The sequence below is a fragment of the Barbatula barbatula genome, assembly GCF_947034865.1.
Source record: "Barbatula barbatula genome assembly, chromosome: 11".
Classification (NCBI taxonomy): Eukaryota; Metazoa; Chordata; class Actinopteri; order Cypriniformes; family Nemacheilidae; genus Barbatula; species Barbatula barbatula.
In genome coordinates this window covers 20,447,457-20,473,391 of record NC_136774.1, presented here as the reverse complement: position 1 = coordinate 20,473,391, position 25,935 = coordinate 20,447,457, and the positions used below count along the sequence as shown (strand labels likewise).

Genomic DNA, 25,935 nt, shown 5'->3' with positions numbered 1-25,935 from the left:
GGATGACCTTGTTCCACACACGACAAGATGTTCTCGATTCACAATTGCCAACCTGAACCGAGGCTCGGTTCGAAAAACCATACTACTACTGAAGTGTATAGTTTGAATACTGTGCTCAGTATGCACATTTTTGCATGCCTAAAATATATCGTGCAAATCTTCTTGACGTACAGTATGTTAGAGAAGATTTTAAATATGCTCTTATATCTCACAATGCAATGTTGGGTTAAACATGCAAAATGAACTGAACTGGGGTGCGTTTCCCGGACAACGACATAACTTGCTGGTTAACCCCCACAGTACGCTGCATCGTTTGAGAAACTAACTAGCTATTCACGACTGTTTCCCAAAAACATAATAACGCTCATCTGTCATTTGAACCACATTAGTTCAACAATGTAGTTGATGATGTCACATTAATCTGATTGATCGTTGAAACGATGGTTTCAGGAAACACTTAAATTGTTGAACTATGCTGGAACGACGAAACTTGCGACCATAGTTGGCTAACGGCGCTTTTGGGAAACGCAAAATGTGATCTTTTAATTCAGAAAACCGTACGCATCTCCTTGTTATCTTAATTATCTACATTTGATTCACGATATTATACGGCAGATAGCACACAGAGACACAGAGGGAACTGATAAAAGTTAATAATTGTTCTGAAAGGTTGAACCTCCTTCATATTAGCTGAACTATTTCATTTTCTTCAGTTTCACTCAATGTAACAGAGGGAGTGTGTGAAAGATTAAAAGAAGAATTATGTTGAATATTCAGACACGACGGAACGTTTTGGCTCCCCTGAGAGAATTATATTACAAATTTATTTCACTGATATGACGCCAGTGGCTGAGTTTTAACTCCAAAGGTAAAAAATGTGTCTTTATTGCTCTAACAACACTTCTATAATATCTGATTTATCTTTTGGAGAGCTGGAAATGACCTCTGTAATTTCTCAGGAGATATTCTCCCTAATCTGCCTCATTTTTCATTGTTGTGCTTTGTTGGTTGGAGGTGAGCACTAATTCAATTGTTCACAGGATAACCACAGGCTATTCGGATAGGAAATAGAGGAGGCCGGGGGTAGTCGTCACACTTTTTACAGTTATTGCCCAAGGGAAAAGATTTAATTGAACGCGTGCTGTCCTGTTGTGATAGCACAAAGTCGTCATTACAGTAAATTGCCGTTAAATAACCTATTGCAGGTATTTGAGCCATATTATAACAGTAAAATACTGTAAGTATGCAGCACACAATTTAACAGTGTACATTCAAAATGCTGGGTTGTTCCAAAACCACACTTGGGTAAAATACGGACGACCTCAAGCTGGGTTGTTGTGACCGAAAATGTTGGTTTGCTTCAACACACGGGTCAAGCCGTGCTGGGTTTGTGCATGTTTTATCCGACCATGGATTAAAGCACTTTTGTTAGTGTAACATACAATAATTTCAAGACAGATTTTTGGCACAGTTTATCACATGATAAAAACCTAACAATTCTGGGGTTTTTAATACAAAAACAACCTTTAACCATTTGGTTTAAAATTTGTCACAGCTTTTGCATAATGTAACTTTTGCCTGAAAACACAATTGAGACTGTTTTATAAAAGACAAGAATAGAATAAAATATTATTATCATTGTGATTATTAAATTAACAAAAATGATCTGTCGTATTAAAACGCAGTGTCAAAATAACCAAGAACAGAAATAAAATGAGTTTAGATAAATTCCCAAGCATTATATTTGATCACAACCACAACCATTGACAAACAACATTTAAATGAAAGAAAGATACTGATATGATATAAGGAGTTGATGATGGTTTTTTGAAATGTGGGATTAAGCCATTTCCGCGCTGAAATAACTCCTCAAAAAACAATCAATAACTTCAACAACATGCTTTGCATCGCATCTATTTAACGCAGGTGTTTGCGAAAATAAGAATGTCACGCTCCTTCAGGTAAACATCCTCTCTGAGCTTGTAGTGGAGCATTTACAGGCTATAAATGCTGGCGAGATGTGGGCTGTTTTTCACAGGAGAGACGTTAGGCAGTGGCAGGTCTGGTTTCATATTGCTGAGAGCAGAGAAAACAAGCCCGCTGCAAAAATAACTGAAATCAAATCATGTTGTTCGCTCATATTCCCCGTTGAGACCCCTCCCGCATCCAGCAGTTACACAACAGACTGTTGGTAACAATCTGCTGGTTTGGAACAAGAGAAGACATTCGGTGCCAAAAAATTCGGCTTCCTCCTGTCAATCTGACAGAAAACAGAACCTGACCACACACAGGCCAAAGGGGCAGGGGATTTGACAGGGGTCTCCCCAAGGCCTGTCAATCAACTGAGGTATAAAGCTGTGCCATCCGCACCCATGGTTGTATTGGAGGAGGGTCCGGCGCGTACCCGTGGAGACTAAAGGGAGGCTGTGCCCCGAGCTCTACAGATGTGTCCCTTTTTAGTACAGCAATAATATCTCCCAGAGAAAACCCAAAACAAAGACAAAACCCCCAGCGGTGACATGCATGAGCTTCAGAACAACTCACTAGACCTGAATATTTCAATCTATTAATATATAAGTGATTATATTATCAGGTCTTTTTGTATTAAAAAGAAAGGACACATGAATGTCATTGCATTAAATATTAAACAAACAAAGTGGCGTTTATGTATAAGGAGGCTAAAACACTGTAATACTGTAGAAATAATTAAGACAAAATGTATTAAATCCAGTTTAGTTTTCAAATTTTAGTGAATCATCTTCACACTTAATGTGATAACATATAGAAACATTTGAGAGGAAGTGATTTTTAAGGCAGTTTGTTTCAAATGTTCTGAAAAGTAACGCTCTTCTAAAAAACATGACGTGTGTGCAGATGTCACTATGAAATAAAATACAATGATATCCATACATTTTTAAATGTGGCTTTGGGGTCCAAATAATGTTTCATGCCACTGTAAATTTGTAAATGCATTGCATCAAGAAAGCTTTTACAGGTGCAACATCAATACAAAGATTAAATTGAATCAAGTCTGGAATAATAGAAATTAAAAATTCTTATATCCAGTTCACGGTGCAGGTTCTCTTCTGCATTCATGAGCAGTCAGATTCACCTCCTACAAGCCAACCACAAACCACAGCATCTTAAAGATACTTCTTAACAAAAGGCTTGCTCTCTGAGTGGTGGTGACCCTTTAATCCTATATGCTTCTTCTGTCCAAAGAAAATGGGAGAAACCGTTCTCACCGTCAAAATAGATTCTATATATTGAATAACTGTTCGTATATGAGTCAGGATATAAAGCCTGGGTATGACTCACAGCCCCTATATTCTCTCCATGAGTGAATAACACATTCAGTCTGTTCCTCACAGAGAGCTCTCACGCATTAGACTTACATTAGAACTCCGTGCAGTAGTCATATGTACAACTTTTAGGCTCCTTCAATGATTTTGTCTACTTTTCAAGGATTAACTTGTCATTATAAAGAAAAGAACGACACAACGATTATTCAATTGAGTTCTAACAATTTAACAGTGAGACTTTAGAAATAAGGTGCTAATATTTAAAATTAGTAAATGCATTAGCTAACATTAGCTAACAATGAGCAATTTAGATTTTCAGCACTTATTAATATTGGTTCATGCTATTTTTAGCATTTACTAATACATTATTAAAATCAAACGTTGTCACTGTTAACATTAGTTAATGCACCATGAACTGAATAACTGCAATGACATGAACTAGCATGAGCAAGGGTTAATAAATGCTGTATTAGTATTGTTCATTTTAGCTAATGCATTAACTAATTGGTAATAAAAAATGACATACTGTAATGTCATGTACTGTATCTTGATTCAGGTCACATAATGACCGTTCAATCGATGGGATATAACAGATCAGATGACATTTTGTAAAACAATTGCCATAGCTCTAAGATACATATCTTACATTTTTATGTATTTCAGGAATAAATTAACATAAATAAACGGCACGTGAAGCTTTGGAGGTATATTATCATTTGGGAACACAAGGATAAAGAGACCATACACAATTGTGCGTATCCATTTTGTTTTAAATGACCAAAAAAACATCCACTTATGGATATGCTTCCCATCTGTTCCACAGGTTGCTATCGGCCCTGATCCCCGATCAACTGATAAAGGTCAAGTAGTTAAGCTGCTTGGATTACAGCACGTCATGACGTTTAATCACATGAAATGAACCGGCTCTGAAATGATCTGAGGCACCTGTGAGAGAGCACTCTTCCCACCTCTACAAATCACAGCCATGTAATCCCGTCAATGCTGATTAGCTCCCTAACAAACACCCCTAACCCGATCAGAGCCCAGCTTTACTTAAACACCCAATCCTCTACTCTCATTGGCCCGTGAAATATTACCCTTCAGTTAGTGTCATGCACCAGCTGCCCGAGTTTTGCAGTCACATGATTGAGAACTTAAGTGCATCGTGTTCTGGAAATGAACCTGTGCAGTGTAATGAAGAAAAGTCAGGTCTTGAACTATGCTGGAGTCTTATCGAATACAAAAAATTATCAATTTGAAAGACAGCCAATGTCCAAAATGCACCGCAATGCATGACACAGCTATTTGACTAAAACTTTTAGATTCCCTGTTGAGACACTGCAAGGTTCTTGCAAAGAGAGAGAGTCCTTCAAAGACAAAGAGAGAGAGGAAAGAACACTTAAAGTCCCGGTGAAATAAAAAAATTCGTATTTTTTCACGAAATATTATAGCTTATCAATGTGGGTCATTTTCTTTTTTAAATGAATGTGCCCTCAGTTGAAATCTAAAAATGCACTTCCGCACTGAAATGACTATTCACCTCAAATGACGTAAGTTAGACGGTTTAGGTGGAGCATCCGTTAACTCCTCCGCTTCAACTGTCGGTTTGCTGCCAGTTTCATTTAAAAATGCAACGGCTGTTTTTGTACATCCAAATAATTCGCTGTAAAAAACAAAACCACACATTTTCTCATTTGAAATTACTTTTCACTTGGAAATGCGTAAGAATACGGAAGCAAAAACGATCGCACCCTCCGGTTCACGGAGACTATAAGAACATTTTTAAGCGTTTCTCCATTTTCTACTTTCTATCACATAAGTTATTCTCAAAAGTAAATTTTTTTTTTGCATCCTTTGTATGCAGCCGACCCACAAACGGTCAGTGGAATACACCAGCAGCCCAGTTTAAGTGTTCACCCAGTGGAGGACAGCATGCGGCGAGAGTGGCGAAGTGTGAGGGGAAGAACATTAAATGGTTGTTGACAGGACAGAGGTCGGAGTAGAGGGTACAGAACGCTTTGAACGGAGCTGCAATGCAAGTTGCAGCACGCTGAACAGAGAGAGGACAGAATCCATTTAATTATTGCATATATAACTAGTATATTCATACATACAAAATACTGTAGTATACAGCACATACAAGCAATACTTACTATGGAACAGTTCAAAAACACTATGGTACAAGTATCTAGGAATTTTACTACAGTTTACTGTATTTACTATAGTAAATATAAATGTATACGCAGTATTTTTTCAATGTGGAAATTGATGTTGTTATCAACAGGTTTTCCTTCAGTTTATTTTGATAACCCCCACAATAATTCAAATTAAAATAAAAAAATTATAAAAAAAGAATTCCCTCAAAAGCACTTCTGCTGGACCCCAAAGATTGCACAATATTCTAGTGTGGATTATAATACAATTACCATTGTGTATGACATGTGCGATATAAATAAACTTGCCTTACATTTGTCTATTATGCAAATACAACTAACACATAAAATGTTATGTTAAATCTTTGTTCCTCAATGTTTTGTGCACTGGCACGTGTTTCCAGTGGTCTATGTATGCTTCATATACAGTACATTGTGTCTACCTTAAATAAAATGTTCCAAACACAGCCGTGCTTGGCATTACGATCAGACCAATCTTCTTATCAACTAATCTGCAGCTTTAAAACTGTGTATTTCACCGTAGCTCCAGTGTGCCACACTGTCCCTTTAAAGCCACCGCATTTTTTTAAATCCCTAGATCCTCCACTGAGAGAGACAGAAGGACAGCTTAGACGTGGGCCATAACTTTGAGTCGGATACAAACAACCTTTAAACCTCTAAAGGGTCATGACACTCCATCCAGTGCACTCTGGAATAAAAAGTTGCAGGTATCCGAGATGCGCTTCCGGTCTCGGCAATCCAGCGGTCTAGAGTCATTGTCTTCCACTGTGAGAGTGTAAATTGATCCAAACACACAATACTGTCCAGAAAATACACTTCAAAGGGCCGGGCTCTCACAGGCCAAAGAGCCATTTCACACCCAATCAAGTCAGCCCATAATCCGGGCAGGGTTTGTGCAGATAACACACTTTGAAGTATGGAGGTCCGTGTGTCAGGAAACCTAGAAAATCGGAAATGGAACGGATCGGCTCTATTCAGTCCTGTACGTACTTATTCCACATTGCTTCACGGTTCATGTGTGTGTCAGGCTCTGCGGTTTGACAGCTACAGATATAAATAAAGTGTTAAATGTGCTTCTGAAATGTCATTTTAACTTTCTTCTCTACATTCAAAGAGGTATAAAGAAAATTACAGTTTATCATTCATTATCAATCATTAAGCCCATTTATAGACCGAGTATAAATAATCTTTGTGATTCTAATAGCAGTTGCCAACCTAAAACAGATTGATGTTCACATCTAGTATTACCATGCGTCTCAAATGTGCCTCCTTTGATCAGATTTTCTCGATAAGAAGGTTTTTGGTTTCATGACCACATACAGTTCATGTCTATGCACGTTTGATTTCGGCAGGGTTGCCAGATCGGTGTAACAAAACCAGCCCAACGGCCGCTTAAAACTAACCCTACAACCCCAGACAAATACCAACACTCAAAAGATACACAATTCGGGTTGATAAATTACTTAATCTTATGATAAGAATGACCACTGATGAACAAAATCCTCCAACTTTTAACCTGTGGAATAAGCAACAAACTTGTGTGCCACAGACTTGGCAACCCTGCAATATACATGGACTTTTTACCTTTATTTCAAAACCAAATAATCTGAGCTAAAGTTATCCAACCCAAAGTAGCCCAAATCTTTAGGCAATCTGCAGACCTGGAAACCCTGCCAAAGATAGCATATGTATATGCATGGGCTTTTAAACTGTATTATAAATCCAAATCCAAATTATCTAAACTAAAGTATGCTATCCACCTAAAAAAAATCCAAAGTACACCAATTCTGCAGGTACCTGGCAACCTTGCCGAAGACTTGCGTATGGGCTTTTTAACTTTATATTCTGCGCTGTCCATTTGTGATCACGTCGCCTGAGACAGATCTCAATTAAAGTGTAAACAAGGCCATTGGATAGGTTTATGAGCCAAACATCGTTTCATTGGTCACCGACGTTCACATCTGATGTAACTTTAATTTCCAGTTTGAAACTTTGGCAGTAAACATCCAGTAAAAAGCGGAGAGGTTTATAAATTCTCGTCCTAATTTCGTAAATACACATTAATGATGTTTAATATGCAGATCGCACAGCTAAATCAGACCAGAATGAGTCCCCCATTAAAATCAATGGGACCATCTGCAACCCATCAGCGATTTTACACCCTCTAATGTGGATCAAATTGAACTGTGGCACTGGACGTTCCCACTTCCAACACCAGCAAATCAATAAAAGACAGTCGTGCCGTGAAAGATTACCAAGATAACATCTGTGGCACACTTCTGCTCCCATCCCAGCTGTGCCACGCAACGCTTTCCCAGAAGAGTGAGTACTTGAGTAAATGTGCTTCATTACTACACTTAAAGTGACAGTTCACCCAAAAATACTAGGGTTCTCACGGTACAATAAGCACCACCATCCCTTTAAATATTATTTTGTGGATAATTTGTTATTTATTTAAGTGATATCGAAAGAAAATACTCCTAGATACTCAATTATATTTGCAACAACAAACCATTTCTTAATACTTCACGCAGTCCTGTGCTTTCACAATAAGTTTGCACTATATACCGAAGCACCATTTACGGCACATGTACACATCAGGAGGGATGCGACCCAGGTGCCACGTGTTTACTTCAGGCGTTTGATAAACTTAAATGCTTTCCATGACAACATTTTTCGGGTTAAGGTCACATAGCCGGACAGGTTATCTTTACAGTGCAAGAATGGGGCCAGCTTTCAAGGTCTTACCCTCTAATTCTCAAGGTTAACATAGACCTGCTCCTGTTATCTAAACCACATTAATCATTATATGAGTCGTGAGCTATATTAGGAGTGTCATTGTGTTTTTGATCATACTCACAGGACTTAAAGAAAGGACAAGGTTTTTTTGTTCTCTTTATGAATAAGAGAACCCAACACAAGTCCAATAGGAAATGTTGGATTAGGTTTTGCTGGGGGGCACCAGAAATAGCCTAATGGATTTTTTTTAAATCTAATATTATTTCATCGGGCTATAGAAATAATATTAGGCAGGCACATTTTAGCCATGTATATGTAAAAGAAAAACGGCCGAACAATCCCATTCCATCATGTGTGTTGGCTATTCTACATATGTTTACAAAGTCGGCAAAGCCTTGAAGATTTTACTTTCTCTATTTAGTGTTCTTAAGTTTTATACTGTGATGCTGCTATTGTGTTATTGGTATTGAGTTATATGTTTGGTAATAAAAAGTTAAACTGGCAAAAATATTTTTCTTTCAGCGTGGGGAGGGGGCATCATAATGGAATTATGCTTAGGGCACCAAAATGGCTAGCAGCGGCACTGAATTACAGACACACAAAACACCTTAAATTGCAAATATAAATTATAAAAGAAAATTTCTCATCCTTCGTTTTATTCAAAACATGTTTCAAATGTCATTTCCTCCACACAATATTACACAAAACATAATTTGAGACATGGCGAAAATGATACTTTAGTGGAAAAAGATTTTATAAAATAAAAGATCAAATATTTTAAAGCATAGATTGCTGGACATGTTAATAGATGAACTCAAATAACTAATAATTTGGGTTCCAAAGACAACATTTCTGCATCTGCTGGAACACTAAGCCGGTAAGCAGGACTAGGTTAAGGGGTGAAACTTTCCAATCAAATACAAATATACACATTTTATTGATAGCTTTATATAGCATTTAAGTACTCAATTTCAGTATAGCCACAAGAACTGTATACTGTAGCCTACACTGCGGCTGTAAAATACTGTAAACAATACAAACAATTGTCGAATCACTGAATGTGAATAAAAAAAGTAAATACTCAAACAACTTTTATGTTTGAGAATTAATAGGGCTGTAAACGAGAGACAGAATCAAACCCGTTAGAAGTCCAGAAGAGTGAAGCAGATATAATCAAACAGGACAACATCTCCATCCTGAACTGCCGCAGAACACATGAATGAACACAGGAGGGTTTTCAGGAAATAAAAACACTATACGCATGGTTTGTTCACAAATTTAAAAAAACATCAGTCCTGCCGGGCTGTGTTCTGAGTATGAAGAATACCAATCATCTGGCTGGAAATGTGCAGGCCCTTGGAGAGAAAAGCGGCCTAATCCCTCTAACCCAGAAAAAGCACACAAAAAGCATGCAGACAAACGTAAATATTCCCTTCACAGAGAAGACGAATACTTCAACTGAAGCACTTTATGTACCGTTCTTTACCTACTGTATGTATAATAGATAAAGATTCTTTTTTCAATCTCCCTCTTTGAAAGGACTAGAAATCGTAATATAACAAATAAAGTATTTCCAGAGCCATCCAGAGATGTTGTGATCACACTCGGAATTTTCAGAAAAGGACGGCGCGATCTGCATGGAAAATAACAATTACCGTTCACAATTGAGACCAGCCTCACAATTCCAGCCTGTCTGTAATCATGAAAAATCATTACTCTCTACTAGATCAATGGCAGCAGAAAACCCGTCTGCGGTGGCATGTCGCGCCCGGCCCTTTTCGAAACAACCTACGGGTAGCGGCGGCTCTCTGAATATAAATAGGGCAAGTCTGCAATCGTAAGACCTCTGGACTTTTAGTGGTCATGTAAAATTCAAACTGTCAAGGTGGAAAAAAGGTAATATTTTGAGACTCCCCCCTCGGGCAATAGTGTTACTTTCATCACCTTTTATGACCTGACGTCAAAAACGGACCCCCACATCTCGAGAGTTACGCAATGAGAAAAATACAGCAATTAGTAGAGATCCAGGACAGAAAGAAAAACATGAATTTGTGGGGAATTGCGAACACGCTGCAGCACTCGGGTTAAAACATTCACTGTTTAAATTAAAATCAGATTGATATATTTCATTCCCCCGACATGCCAACAAGTAAAACCCTGTCGCCGGAGCAATTTCCTCTCAGATGTTCTGATTGCCGCTTGTGTCAGAATGTCACACGGAAAGCGTTTCTCGATGGACTCTTCTGACTGGAGCTTTTAACAATGACTTTTCTGCGTTCTGCTTTCTTCAAATCCCTTGTTTTGAAGGATATCGTGTTCAGTACCGGGCTTAAAACAACCATAATGCTGCTTCTGAAGGTCAAAGTGCAGTGAAGACAGAATATAATGAAAATCAGATTAAGATGCTGATCTAAAAGGCACGAAAATAATTATCAGAAATTACACTTTCTTTAGGGTTGGCTTCCTAAAAATAAAAGCCATTAATTTGTGTCCCAAAAAGGTCAAATAAATGGAGACGGACATCACCGCTGCCTTAAAAAACCCCAGGGAACGTTGGTTTCCGATATTCGTGACTTTTTTGTCTAGGAGTGCATTGTTGTTTTTGACAAATTGTTCTGTGAGAAAGCTTCGAACAGAGGGAGGAATTACGCAAGGAAACAAATCAATGCATTCAAGTGCAAAATAATCAGAATTTCTAGAAAAAGTGCTGGGGGGTAATTGTGGGGGAGACAGTGTGCAACCCTCAGTGTTAAATGAGCTTTGAAGACACAAATGTCGTCAGTGTCATCCAACAGCGCTGCGTGAGATGACTATTAGGGAACTAGCGGAAGTGCGAGGCTGATGTGCGGCTGAAAATGGAGAATCGAGAACCGTTTTCTCTTACAAAATACCGGAATGAAATCATTTTTCTTAAATATCCAGTGTGTATTTTTGGGAGGATCTATTGATAGAAATGCAATATAATTTACATAACTATATGTTAAGAGGTGTGTTAAAACTTTACATAATGAAGCGTTATGTTTCTCGTTACTTTAGAATAGGTATCAATCTACATACTGTATATCGCGGGTCCCCTACATTAGCCCTATATGGACAAACTGCTCCAGAGAGCGCGTTTCGTAAATATGAAATCTCCTTCGGTAATTTTGTATGGTCAACTTGGCCAGGCCTCCCTGGAAGAAGACATTTATTTTGATCTCAATGGGACCTTCCTAGGAAAATAAAAGATACATAAAATAAAAGAAGCGAAAACCCGATGACTTCAGAATTTGTGTCATTAAAAACTATTTTTGATGATATGATGCACTCCACACTGAAATGAAATAAAAACCTCAAAGCATTAGTTCAACCAAAAAGGAAAATTCCGTTCTCTTTTACTCACCCTCATGTCAAACCTTTATGACTCTCTTCGGCAGAACGCAATATAATATATTGAAGAACGCTCGGAAGCAAGGTTATTTTAGTTTACTAAAAGCCCTTATGTTTATTGAAATAAAATAAAATATTGGAAACATTGCTTCTAGAGCAGTTAAATTATAACAATAAACAAAACTAAAACTACAATTAATTAATCATATATAGCCACATAAAAAAAATAATAATAATAAAACGACAAATGCATATAACAAAGTTTTTTAACTAATCTTTAAACAAATATTTAACTAAAATGAACAAAAAAAAATAAAAAAATAAAAGATCATTTAAAATATAAAAAAATGAAATAAAACCAAAATCAAAACTATAATAACTTTGCTGGGAAGAACATTGGATCTTACGGACTTCCACTGTATGGAAACAAAAGGTTTTGAGCGACACGAGGGTGAATAAATGATGACAGAATTTTCATTTTTGGGTGAACTACCCTTTAAGCTGTACTATAGTGCAGTACAGGCGCGCAGATAACACTAGGGACGGGGGGACATTCATAGTGACCCGATCCGTCCCCCTCACTTTCCCTACAAAAGGCGACAAACATCAGTAAAACTGAGGATAAATCAAGATTTCCGCTACTATGAGGAGCTGTTAGCTGCCTCAATTGTGCCTGTAGTAGCGGTAACCATAGTGATCAAATGCCATCTTCTATGACTGAGCTGGTGATTTTTCTGGACTGAAAAAAATGGACTGCATAACTGCCACATAAAGGCAATGATGAGACATAAAACAATCACCTCGTTTTTTTCTAAAACTATGCCTGTTGACTTTTCCCAGATGTGGGAGATTAGTTTTGTTATTTATTTTTATTGCTAGTCTTTTGCATTTATCAAACACAGCAAAACGAGGAGAGCGTGACCAGGGGCGTCACTAGGCCCTTTTTAGGGGGGCCTCAGCCTAAACTTCTGCCCAGCCCCCCTAAAAATTATTTGATTAATTAATTTGTGATCGCTTCAGTCCCCTTTTAAAACAAATTTGTAACTGCGGCGCGCTGCGTCAAGTTTCGGCTCCTCCCCTGATCTGAGTCTGCATGGATTCAGTGCGTTTTTCAATACGCAGGGGCGCCGAGCAGAGCGAACACCAGAGAGTACAAGGTGTGTGTGTGTGTGTGTGCGTGCGTGCGTGTCTGTGCATTTATTGATAGATTGCTATAATATGACATCTGCATCGGTGCAGTTCTTGTAATTGCAGTTTACATAATGTTACTGGACCAATACACGGTTCGGTTTCTCATCCAATACCAGTACGTCTTCGCTACAGTGTGGTAGTTGTTTTTTCTTCCAACAAAAATGAAGCGCTTAACATCTATGAAAACATACTTTAGAAAACGATCATGATTTATTTTAATTTACTTTTTAAAATTTAAAACATATTATTGTGTATCTCGGCATTACAAATGGTTAAATACACAGATCATTGTCTGAAAGCAACAAATGGCACAGAGAGAGAAACATCATGTGGAGTTATTTTGTTTTGTAATATTAAATATTTTTTTGGTATTAAGTAATAATGAATCATTAGTGTATCATGATGCATTAGAGTAAGAGTAGAGTAAAGGGATTTGTGTTTTATTTTAAGTAATTGATTTATAGAAGTGGCAAATTGATAATTCATGTTGTTATTTTTAATAAATAGAAATAAATATAGAACAGATTAAACATATTTCCAATAGACAATTACATTAATACATGTTTTGTCTATATTCTTATACATACACTTATCGAATACAATGAAATAGTGGATAGCAATAAGGTTAGTAGTATACACCTACCCTAATAGTCAAATAATATTTTTTTAATCATACCCTTATTGGGGGGCTGAGCCCCCCTAAAATGAAAATCCTAGAATCGCCCCTGAGCGTGACAATGCCATAAGGTGAGTGGACAGAGGCAAATAGCGAATTAACACAAAAAGAATGGCTGGATAAATTTATCGTAGGAAATAAATATTTATCTGGACTTGCAAGACTAAATTAGGGTCCTGGCATAACATTATCATCTTACCCAATATAGTGTATAAGACTGAGGTAAATTTATGTTTAAATGTTCCAATAAAATGTATTTAGCAGAAGGCTTTGGTGGGTGATGCTAGACAAATAACAGCTTGATCATGCATTGCTAGTGTTGATAGGTAGGCCTTTATTCAATGTTGTTCATCCATGATTTCAAATGAAAATCCTCCAATGACTTTTTAGTGCGAACCATTAGCAATTACGCAAAGTAACTAACGGAGTTTAAATTATTTGCTGACAGCTTGGTCCCCTGGTTAAAAAAAAACCCTCATCTGCGCTCCTGGTGAAGTCAACTATTTGTTTTAGAAATTACCTTCACAAATCCTTCCACAAGTCATTAAATAATATAAACTACTAAAATAAATTCAAACAAAAGGTAGTTCGAACAAACCCATTTCGTCAGTTTCTGAGAGCTGATGGAATGTGTGAGGATGTGAAGTTGGTGACACTCCACTTGTCTGTTTCTTCACCTCTGATCTGACATTGACATTTCATGCACAAGCTTTCCACAGTACCTCACATCACACTGACTCGTGTCACAGTTTTTTCCCCGACGCTGCATCCGCAGTCAGGTGTCGAGGATTACGTACTGTAGTAGGATTTGCTAAAATGATGCCACCACACGAAACAAAAGCCCAGTACAGCTACAGTTCTCTCTGCCGCTGTGGTGTTGGAGTATTGAGTAAAGTGGTGTTCAGGATCGTTTATTCGGGGGGGGGGGGGGGGGAATGCACCTGTGTGCTGCTAAAGGTAGAACGGATGCCATTATTTCAGATGTGTTTCTGACAGCCACAGCTGCCTTCCAGATGTTTATACATCTGATTACTGCATAGATTAAGTGTCTGCTCCAATTAACCACAGCGTGCTGATGTGAGATCTTTTTTTACTTTCTTCCGTGGGCAGTTTCTCCCAGTGGCCTCTGCTGTCAAAGGTCTTTGTTCCTGTTTATCGAGAGCAGCAATTCAAATGAAATGAATTAAAGAAATTGTTAATTTGGTTATTATTGAGCCTCACCTTTTTCTAAAGTTCTATGCTGCCCTTATACTTATAAAATGAACCATGTTTTTAATACAAATACATCCAAAAATGGTTATAGTTAAATCAACATTGATCTTGCTATAGTATCCACAGCTTAACCGTGGTATTTGTAGTAAATCTATGGATACACAAATTGTAATCCAACAAAAATACTTTTACACTTTCTAAGGGTTTCTGAGACGGAAGAGATTTTTAAAGGATCCTCACTCAACTATAGTGACCATAGATGTACTGCAGGCTCTTAAAGGGACAGTTCACCCAAAATATAAATGATTCCTTATTTATTATTTATGCCATCATTTATTCTCCCTCATGTTGTTTCAAACATACGAATATGAAAATACGAGATATTTTCAGAAAGGTGGTCTTGTGTATATTCAATTGAAGTAAATGGCGGCCCGAAATATCTTATTTTGTGTTCTTCAGAAGAAAGAAAGTCCTACAGGTTTAATTTTGTTCATTCATTCCTGGTTAAACTCGGATTTCAATCTGTTCGCCTCACCGAACTCTCATAAACTGCATGGAATACAGCACAGAGTCAATGTGATCTACTTGCATGGTGCTTTTTCTGTGTCTCTACACAGTGTTCCTGTGTACATGTTCCAATGGAAAATAACAGCATGGGATCTAAACGACAAGTGGCCTGGTAAACAACAACAGAATTTACATTTTTAGGTGAACAACTTCTTTAATAAAACACCAGAGACCAGAAGCGTGTTTACACGATTGCCAGAGCGAGAGAGATAGAGACAGGGAGAGAGGACAGCTCATTGCATCGCTAACAGGGCATGTACTCGAGCGGAGACCGTGTGCATGTCCGAGCATGTGAAATTACGACCTCGTCCCTCCGCCCTCTCTCTTCGTGACCCAAATGAACTTCTGATCTACTCCCGCAGCAGCAGAAAAGCCCCATATCCTCACCAGAAAGCGCCAGAGGCATCTGATGATGAATAGGAGCGCTGGATCTATTAATTCCCTGTAACGCTTCCTTTCTGCCTCTTCAGATTCCCCCCGCCGCTGGCACGCTTAGGCGACGTGTTAAGCTAATGCTCTCACTGCTGCAAAGCAGCTTTGACTGTAATCAGGGAATACAATATGTCACCCTTTTTAACACCATGTCTGCAAGCCAGTGAGAGCAAATACAGAAAATAAGTTTCCTGGCACTTATAAATCCCAACGGTTTCCTATCTGAAGGGAGGCTGTTGGGCGTATGGGCTTAAAGGATGCTGCAAATCCGGGTTGTCTCGTCCTGTTCGCCACTGTAACAGACCTTAAAGAAATACTCTCAAACTGATGGCCGCAAAGAAATGACATCAAACATCTTTTCTTGTACTGCAGATGTCTTCCTGGCCCCCACTGTGTCTTAAACAGGATGTATAAAGTGGCTAACACCATCTGTTAGTTTAAAATATCCCTTTTTTATCACAATAGCTTGGTACTATAAACAGCGCACAGAATCACATTGTAAAGCTTGTAACGTTGTGAAAGTATTGCTTAAATTATGTTCTGTGAATATACAACAGTAACCTGTTTTTTTGATGATCCATTTAACAAACAAGCGTACAAAATGTATTTCCATACACTTGCAGATATGTTGAATAAAACATGCAACAAACCGTCATCCATCAACAACAGCCTTGAGATGTCGTCCCTCTGATAACAAAACGCTTCAGATGTAATTGCAATTTCACAAGGTGAATTCATTTTAATATTGGGGATGGAAAAATACTGCACATATGTATTTGTTGTGTACTGGGGATGGGCGGTAAGATTAAAATCCTAAAAGCGTAATGGTTATTTTTGCTAGGATTTTTTTTCTAAATGTTTGTATTGTCGCTGATCGGGCAGAAATGCGACCATTTTGAATTATTTTGAATAAATACAACTGTGTACAATAAATACATTGTATTGTCAGTGTTGTATTTTTTAATAAACACATGAATAAATACAATGCATTAATATTGTGTATTTATAAAAATGCATTAACAAATATAAAAACAATACAATTGATACATAGTTTTTTACTAAGTATCCAAAGAAAAGAAGAAAAGACCCTGCGTCCGATGAAACCGTCTATATTGCTTGGCAGTCATAAACAACCAAAAAGTATTTACACAAACAAAACCATGTCTCAGTTCAGCGTATAAGAAAGCCGTAAAAAAGCAGATGGAGATGGAAATGGAGATGGAGAGGACAGTTCTCAGCTTATTTATTTGAATATATCAGAATCTCAATGCATTTCTACCGTCATACCTTCCCAACCTTCCGTCTTTATTTTATTTAAAGGTCTATTAAATGAGCAAACCTCAGCATGTACGTATCAAATGAACAGTCAATACTTCCTTGTGAGGCAATTTGGTTATCCTAATCTACATGCAGCCGTCATAATGAACTGTAAACTTGTGTAACATCGCTCTGAAGCGCGTTTGTGCATGCGAATGTATGCGCGCGCACAGCTGTGACCTGCCTGCTAATGCACAAACGAGCGCGCTCAACGAGTCAATGCCTAATGGAGTGACTCATTACGAGTCATTTCGATTCCTGCGGCCATTCCGTCAATTCAGACATATAAAGCAGAGCTGCGAAGTATCCAGTAACTGCGTCTGAAAGATTGCCCTGGTGCACCGGGGGAAATGACACCTAAAAGACTCACCGTCCATCCACCCCCATCCGTAGTCATGTCGCAGTACACCTGAAAGCCCGCCGGGTAATGTGTGGGGAAGACGGAGTAGATACCATCTTCTTTTTGTCCATTAGCATAGATGTCAGCGCAATCCCTGGGTCTGGAACCTGTCAGAAGACAGAACATCACCAAAACCACATCAAGCCACGGCACGTCGCTACATCTTTTTCGTTTCTTGAAAAACTTGTTCTATAGGTACAGTGAAAAGACTCAGACTTCAACCCTGTCACCTCACTCCTGCTGTCTTAGCGGTGGCACATCTCTCTCACACTGTCAGAGAGTTTATGAGGGAATAGGTGTGAAACTATTCCAGGGCTCATTAGAGCTGCCTGGGAAGAAGAGAATATCTGGTTAACAAGCAGGTTTTTTCTTACCTTCTCCACCGGCGCAGCCCTTGGGCCGGACAGTGCGCACCGGAGCCCTCTGCAGATCTGCCTTGAGACGGGTCTTGATGTTTCCCGTTTCCTTCTCCATGGAGCTGAGCGCGTCGCTCACAGAGTTCACCACCTTCACCATGTTAATCTGACTCTCCGACAGCAGCTGGAAAGAAAGTTGGAGAAAGTAAGGAGGAGAGAGAGAGAGTGAGACATCAGAGGCCAAGTGACAATCTCAAAAATAAATCACAGTTAAAGGGATAGTTAACCCAAAAAAGACAATTCTGTCATCATTTACGCACACTCTCTTGTCATTTCAAGTCTGTTTGACTTTCTCCTGCAGAATACAAAAGATGATATTTTGAAGAACGGTAGTAACCGAACAACAGCAGCACTCATTGACTTGCATTTGTTTTGTGTCCATACAATAGTTCTATTTATAAGAGCTTTTTTGTTAAACGGTAACGTAGTAGTAAAACCACTACTTTCATTATATATTTTATAATATTTATTGAGCATTTTGGTTTTTAGTGTAAAACATGATATATTTGATAGTTATGGTCACATTATTGTATTTTAAATGGAAGAAAACGCTGTTTTTAACCTCAAAATAAAGCATCTTCCATGTGTACATCACTATGGGGACGAGTACCTCTGTGGTGCTTGGAATTCTAATTAATTAATACAAATCTAATATTGCCACATTGATGGCTCAAGAAGGTGTAATTGCTCAAATAACATATTGTTTCATTTTAAAATATATTTTTTTTAACCCTAAAGTGTTTTTCAAGTGTAATATTTCTGTAAAGGCTAGGGACAGAACAATGGACATTTCCGTAGAATGACCCAGAAGTGAATGGGTACCGACATTGTCCGGGTACTAACATCCTTCAAAATATCTTCTTCGTGTTTTGCAGATGAAAGAAAGTCATACAGGTTTGCAATGACAAAAAGGTGAGTAAATGATGACAAGTCAGCACGCTTTATATGAAGAAATACGTACAAATGTGCATTAAGCGATAACACTGCACAGTTAAAAAACATGATTTATACATTTTTGTTGACCGTAAGTCTTTAATTCATGATTCAGAAGGGGTGAGTGTTACAGCCGACAATAAATTCATGTAGCTTACGATACATCGGTTAGATTGAATGCCAGATTCTGCACTTTAAATAACATTCAAAGTACTTCACTACGGTGTTTAATCATTCATTTGCACTTGACTTGAGCATCATTCAAACAGAATACTTACAATCAAATTTTGACCTTCAGGAGAAAATCATCATCATGTGTTAAATCTAAGATAGTTTTGAATCTATTACGGTGACTTTTCCTCAAATATAGACAACTACAATATACCTTTCTGGAAATAAAGGGATAGATCACTTTACAATAAAAATTCTGCCTTCATTTATTCACCCTCGTGTCATTCAAAATCTGTATGACTCACAAAAATGTTTTGTGTTCATATTGGAAGTCAATGCGGATGTTGTTTGGACGCCAATGTTCTTTTAAATAACTTATTTTGTGTTCTGCAGAAGAAAGAAAATCATAGACTTTTGATATGAGGATGTGTAAATTATTAAGCAAACTATCCCTCTAATCTTTTACTCCAGGTCAAACACCGCAGTATATAGACGCTTCCCTTTAACATCAGACCTTTACACAGTCATGAAAATCTGTGTTTAGTTTGTTCATCCACATTGCTCGAAAAATCCTCACTGTCTCTTGACTTCATTAATCTTTTACAGAGGCAAATTAAAAAAGTGCTAAAACAACGCAGACAGTGTGAATTGACAACGCTATTAGCAAGCTCAATTCATTCTTAATAAATTCCCCCCGAAGACTCACATACAGTACAGCTTCCAAGCAGAGATGGGAGGAGGATTAATTCACCAACGCATTGTGCTTCCAAAGTGCTCTAAATCAATCCAGAAAATGAAATGAATTATTAATAAATATATATGCAAAAACAACTGCAGAACAAAGCATTACAGCTACAAATGAGTGGATCTTAAAGGGGCGAAAAGACACTAAAGTCATTTCAAACCCGTATGTCCTCCGTTCTTTTGCAGAACAAAAAAGAAAGTGTTTAAAAAAAATTTGGAAACCGAACAACATCGGCCTCCATTGACTTCCACTGTATGTACATAAAACCACAGAGACATGTATCCAAATATCTTCTTTTACATTCCTCATAAGAAATAGACATATACAGGTTTTATATGATATGAGGGTGAATAAATGATGACATCATTTTTCTTTTCGGGTCATCGTTCACTCACGCTTACAAACCTGTTTAAAGTTCTTTGTTCTGCTAAACAAAGGAAGATATTTGGAAGAATGTCAGTAACCAAACAGATCTCATCCCCCGATAGATTTATACAGGTTTGGACCAACCAGAGGGTGAGTAAATGATGACAGAATTGATATTTATTTTTTAACTATACCTTTTAGGTGCGTTGACACTGTGCAAACAAACAGTTCTTTCCTAATAGCTCAGGTTAAACAATGAAAGTCTGTGTATCAGCATGTATTCTGTTGCACAGCACTGACAGAGCTTCAGTTTAGCAGCTTTATGGCTAGCGGGGCTGGAAGTCCCTCGGTTTGAGTTTCCCAGACAGCTCTTTATTGCCTGCATCAGCAAAGCAGCTCAGGTCAACCCGATGGGAACTGACTGTTCTAGAAAAAAAAGCTTGACTGCTTGACTCTGGCAAACCTCGTCTTTCTCCAAGGACGAGTGTTCGTGTTTCAGACATCAAACATCAAGAGTAAACGTGGTACCTGAGCGTGCACCACCTCAGTAGCCGGCCGATAATAAATGAGCTCTAAAATTGAGGCTGTTTTCCAACGGCATGGGAAAGTGCAAAGTTCTCCACGGAGGTGCGAACGAGCAGCAGGTTCTTCAAGAGCGTGTCGCTAACAAGTTTGCACGTGGGCATATGTCAGCATAACAACACCGTGAGCCGAACGTTGATGAAGTGTGACGCGGCGAGCACTTTCTGTGTGGTTGCTCGGACATTATCGCTTGAAGCTCGAGGCACGCTTTGTGCTTCAGTATGCTGCCATAGCAACAAATATGGTAATAGACTTAAACGTCTATCATTATGAGGCCAGCCACCATAAAAGAAAAAACATATGCATGAAAAATAAATGTCCTCAAAAGCAAAGTGCTCTAACCTTTCTCTAACCCCGTTTCTGAGATGAATCCAAACTCTTGACCTACCCCGGGTAAGACGGAAGACCTCAGCCTCCACGTGGCTCGTCTCCATTTCATTAAAGCACAGCAGGACCAATTAAAAGACCGAAACCTTCAAACTCACCTTTAACTTTCAATCTCAATGTCACGTTATGGAGTATAAAGCCCACCGACTGCACATCCACTCAAGGCCTGCCTACGGTAATCTTTCGAAAAATGTTTTCGACGTGCAAAAAGTGATGATGGAGGGAAATGAACCGAGGTTAAGAGTCTCATGCCAAAACATTTTAGTAGATAAAAAGGCACATAGGCTGTCTTTTGAATAAGAGCTGCACAGCCCATTCGTCATCTCAGCTATCTTCAGCCAGGACTGAGGCACGGACGGCATAAACATTATTTAAAAGAAATTTGCTGCCTGTTTGAGGGGTTTTCATTAATCACGGGCATATCCCAATGCGCTTCCTCTGCGGGACTTTGCATCGTCAATAATCTCGCCAACAGAGTACATGTCCAAGTTTGGAACACAACTCTCAGTTTTAGAAATGAATGATGATAGATCTGAGACGAAAGATTAATCAGCACAATCGAAGAGGAGGAGCGCAAATGTAGAAATTGAGTATTATGCTGACGCACCGAAATGCTCATAGAATACACATTAGTTGACTTGCGAGTGCAATTCCTTTTTTGAAAATGTTCTACTTTCCACTTGACTTTGTAGGTAAAACCTAAAAAATTAAAGAATAAGAATATGTGAATTGTTGAAATTTAACATTTTTGACAAAAATGTCAGCTAGAACCTTATAATTCCAAGGTGACAAACTGTCTAAAAATGTCTGGATCAAGATACATTTACTTGACAAGGAAAGTGACCTAAGATATTTAGTACTGTTTTATGGAACAAGATATAAGAATGAAGTAATTTTATGCTTGAAACAAGCAAAATAACTTATTTACCCAACTACTTTCCTAAGTACCGTAAGTTTATTTTTTAGGTTCTTCATTTTTTCTTGCCCCATTGGCAGTTTTTTGTTTGCTTGTTTTAAACATAAACTTAGCGACTTCATTTTATATCTTCATTCATAAAACAAATTAAATACCTAAGGTTAGATAGATGTATGAAGATATTTGTACTAAAAACTAAAATTATTTTTTTGCTGTGTAATTCATTCAAACACCTAAACATATTACGATTTATTAACATTAAGAACATTAATCATATTTTTACACTTAATACATTTGCTTGTTTCATTTGAAAACATTTGACAGATGGTTTTATCCAAAATGACTCAAGGCCTGTTCACACCATAAACAGTAACTATAATGAAAACTATATTAGCATACACATCAATGGACAACAACATTATGTTTATTCACATTTTAAATGCATTAGCCCTTTAAAACCAAATGGATTTTGATTGGTTGTCAATGTTTCATCGTTAATCGGCTGTAAAGAAATCCCTATATTAATGAACATTCATCATACACACCATAGTTCTTGGTGTGCATGTGCCTTTAACATGCATTCAAGGTACTGTATGTATTTTACCAGCATGTGTATTACCTTACCTATCGAGCCACAGAAAATGATCAAATAACTGACAACTGCCATTTTCCAGGTACAACAACAATGACAAAGGTTGTGCGATATTGTCAAAGTCAAGCCGGCCAGACTTTTCTGTCAAACGACAGATGCGGTTTTGCCCGGAGAAAAGAGAAACTGTCAGCATGTATTAATTTCAAAGTCTGTCTGACAGATGAGTCAACACGCTCTCTCTCCACCCACCTCCCAAAGTAAAGGGCAAAAGAAAGTTGTCTCTTCCAAATAAGTTTATCATGAGAAAGAAAGGCCGTCAGCTCCGCCCACCACTGAGCAATTACCCTGGCAACCATTCTAATAAATCCACTCTCATCATTAACAACAGGATTCTAATAAGAAAGACTAATAGATTCTCCCACAGGACCACACTGCTAAATTGGTATGAAAAGGATCTGCAGCTGGTTCCTGGCCCTCACTACAACCTAGGTTTCATGACACACTGATTATGAGTGTTAAAGTGGGACAGTAAGACGTGAACTACTTCACTGAATGTGTGCCACTGGTCTCTTCTGCCACTTCACATGTGCTTCCTGCCAATTACAGACGTGGCGGTGACCTAGTTATGTGCTCTCCTTTCTGAACGAGAACAGGAAACAGGTCTTGTGCCGGAGAAGAATTTGAAATTTTGAAAGTCAAAGTGGAAATAATTGGGTAAAATGTATGTAATTTGATTAAATTTGCGATATAAAGTGTAGTTGTCGAGAAAGTTATGATGTATAGCTGGAGCAGCACGCTAACAACAGCACTTACCTAGAAGTTCATGTTTAGGAGTGGACTGTATTATATACAGTAGATTCCAGTTAATGATTAAAATATCAATCACTTTTATTTTTTAGTCATTTCAATCCATGTTTTCAGTTTGTGTTTACAACGTCTTTGTTTCGAGCCCAAAACGTTAATTTCAATATTTCATCTTTGACTTTTGGACCGCGGTATGATAAATACAGATTTTCCTTTTACATTTATGTATTTGGCAAATTCTTTTAAGTAAAGTACATTGGATAGCATGTGCGTTCGCTGAATTGCAAAAAAAAAACACTTTTACAATTACATGCGCTTGTCATATGCTTTTATCTCAAGAAACCTACAAAACATTAGAAGGTATACACTTTTATAGTTATGCGTGTTCCCTGGGAATCAAACTAACAACCTTTGTGTTGACATAAGCTATAAAAAGACATAAGATATATGTTTTGTAAATGTACAGTACATACAGTAAATGTATCTTGATTTAATTCCATTTAGATATTTGTATATAAAGACACAATATTTTAAGTTTTGTAAACGTCTTGTACAGTGAATGTATCTAGATATTTGTACTGACAAAAATGCTTTCACTCAAGAAGCTAAATGAAATTAGACCTTGAGCCTTGTAGATGTATCTTGATTAAGAATTTCTTGATATTTGTACTGATAAAAAGACAGAAATACTAAGCAAAACAGTGGCGAGGGACTCAAACCCCTCGCCATCGCCAGCATCATAGTCTACCAGTTAAAGGTCCAGTGTGTCATTTTCTTTGGAGGATCTGTTGACAGAAATGCAATATAATATAACTCTGTCTTCAGAGGTGTATAAAGACCTTGCAAAACGAAGCATGATCTTTCTTACCTTAGAATGAGCTATTTCTATCTACATACACCGCGGGTCCCCTTACATGGAATTCGCCATGTTGTTTCTACAGTAGCCCTAAATGGACAAACTGCTATAAAGAGCACGTTTCGCAAATCTCCTTCCGCAAAGAAGCGAAAACGTAACAACATCTTAGTTCTGTGACAGCCACCGTAGTGCTGGAGGAGGAGCAGTTTGCAACCTGACCACTAGATTTCGCTAAAATATCCACACTGTTCCTTTAAGCTAAAGCAAACAGAAAATCCAAAGCCATGTTCACAGACTTGTGCAATGTTAAAGTTACACAGCAGTGACATAAGAAAGTTGTGCTATAAAAGTGGCACGTTCACTCTAGTGCAACATTACGTTCCGAGTGTTCTAGTTTCTCAGGAGCAGTGAGGTGGGATAATGACTAAGAAGGCCTGGATTCAGCCAACCTCATTAATGATCCAGAGCTTTTGCAGAGTCAGATCGCTGGTACTCCAGGATCCGCAAAGAAAACCTTTATCCAGCCTTCAAAGACACCCAGAGGAAAGATTTACTTTGCGTATATACGATTCCACTGTCATTGGAAGAAATAAGACTTCTATTGATTAAAGGTGAAATGCGTAACACCAGTGACATCAAACAGAATTACAAACATGTACATTTCCCACTACATCTTCTCGTTCCTTTTACAGTGTCCCTATGTGTGACTGTAAAATTATTTTAGAGGAACAAGGAGTAATATACTGTGTAAAAAGTTTGCACTTTGTCTATAGGTTCAAGAAAAAAATCTAAATATTGTTAAAAGAAGATACATTTACTTGAAAAAGATAAAAATTTTTGTTTTCAGATCATATATCTTGGGTTTTATTTTCTCAGCCCGTTTCCAAACGTCTTTCAAGCATAAACTTTGCTACAATTTGTTAGATTTATATAGAGTTTTCATAAAAAGACATTCTCTTAAAACACGTCTAAATATCTTATGCAATGTTTGCTTCAGAAGTTTTATACATGTTTAGATATTTTTACTAAAAGCGAGACAAAAAACAACTCATTAAAAAATTATGCTTTTGCAGTTGCTGTCTCAAACACAGGAAGGCACAGGAAAATCATTTTAATATCGGAAAAAATATACAGACTTCACTTTTAAGAACAAACATTTAATAAATCAAACCCACGGTTTCCTGGTAAGCCACCACTAGGTACATATTGCATTTCATTTCACTGAGACGCAGGTAAACGTCGGCTACAGACAGAAGGAATCATATGAGCTCACGATATCACCGTATCCCTGTAATTAAGTTTTAAAACTACCCTCCAGGAATCTCATTCTGTATTCTTCCAATTCCGCTCAATGTCCTCATATCTCCTTTCATATTTGTCTTCAAGGACAGAGAGTGTGCAAACCGGTTTATATCCCTTATCAACTTAACCAAGACAAGCGTATGTGTCTCTCGGGGTGGGAAATCCATCCATATCATAAAGTTATCTCTTGACTCTATGATAAATAATCGAAAGTTCCAACTATGTCTGCACAGGCTCAAGTCCGCACGGCTGCCGAGTACAGCACGATTATCCCTATTGATGCGGTTTGGTTTTTATTGTCTCGCTGAGGGAACCTAATGAAAGCGAGGCACTGGTTTGCTGGCTGAATTCATAAAACACTCATCTAAATGTAGAGGCTACGGATCCCATCTGTCTCTAATTCTGTCTGCTGCTCTCCAGGGCCGAGTCTGAAATGATGCTATCACAACTCAACCTGCGGTACTTTGATAAACATTAAAGCATACG

At 37.9% G+C, this 25,935-nt stretch overlaps 1 protein-coding gene across 1 annotated transcript in view; it reads right to left on the bottom strand.

Moving 5' to 3' along the window:
• The window catches only part of fibcd1a (fibrinogen C domain containing 1a), an 81,641-nt gene that overhangs the window by 33,005 nt on the left and 22,701 nt on the right, over positions 1-25,935 (bottom strand). The window contains exons 4-5 of the mRNA XM_079468233.1: positions 17,754-17,919; positions 17,350-17,486 (exon numbers count right to left, since the gene is read on the bottom strand). Coding sequence (XP_079324359.1) covers positions 17,350-17,486; positions 17,754-17,919 — 303 coding nt within the window. The remainder of the gene's footprint in view (positions 1-17,349; positions 17,487-17,753; positions 17,920-25,935) is intronic.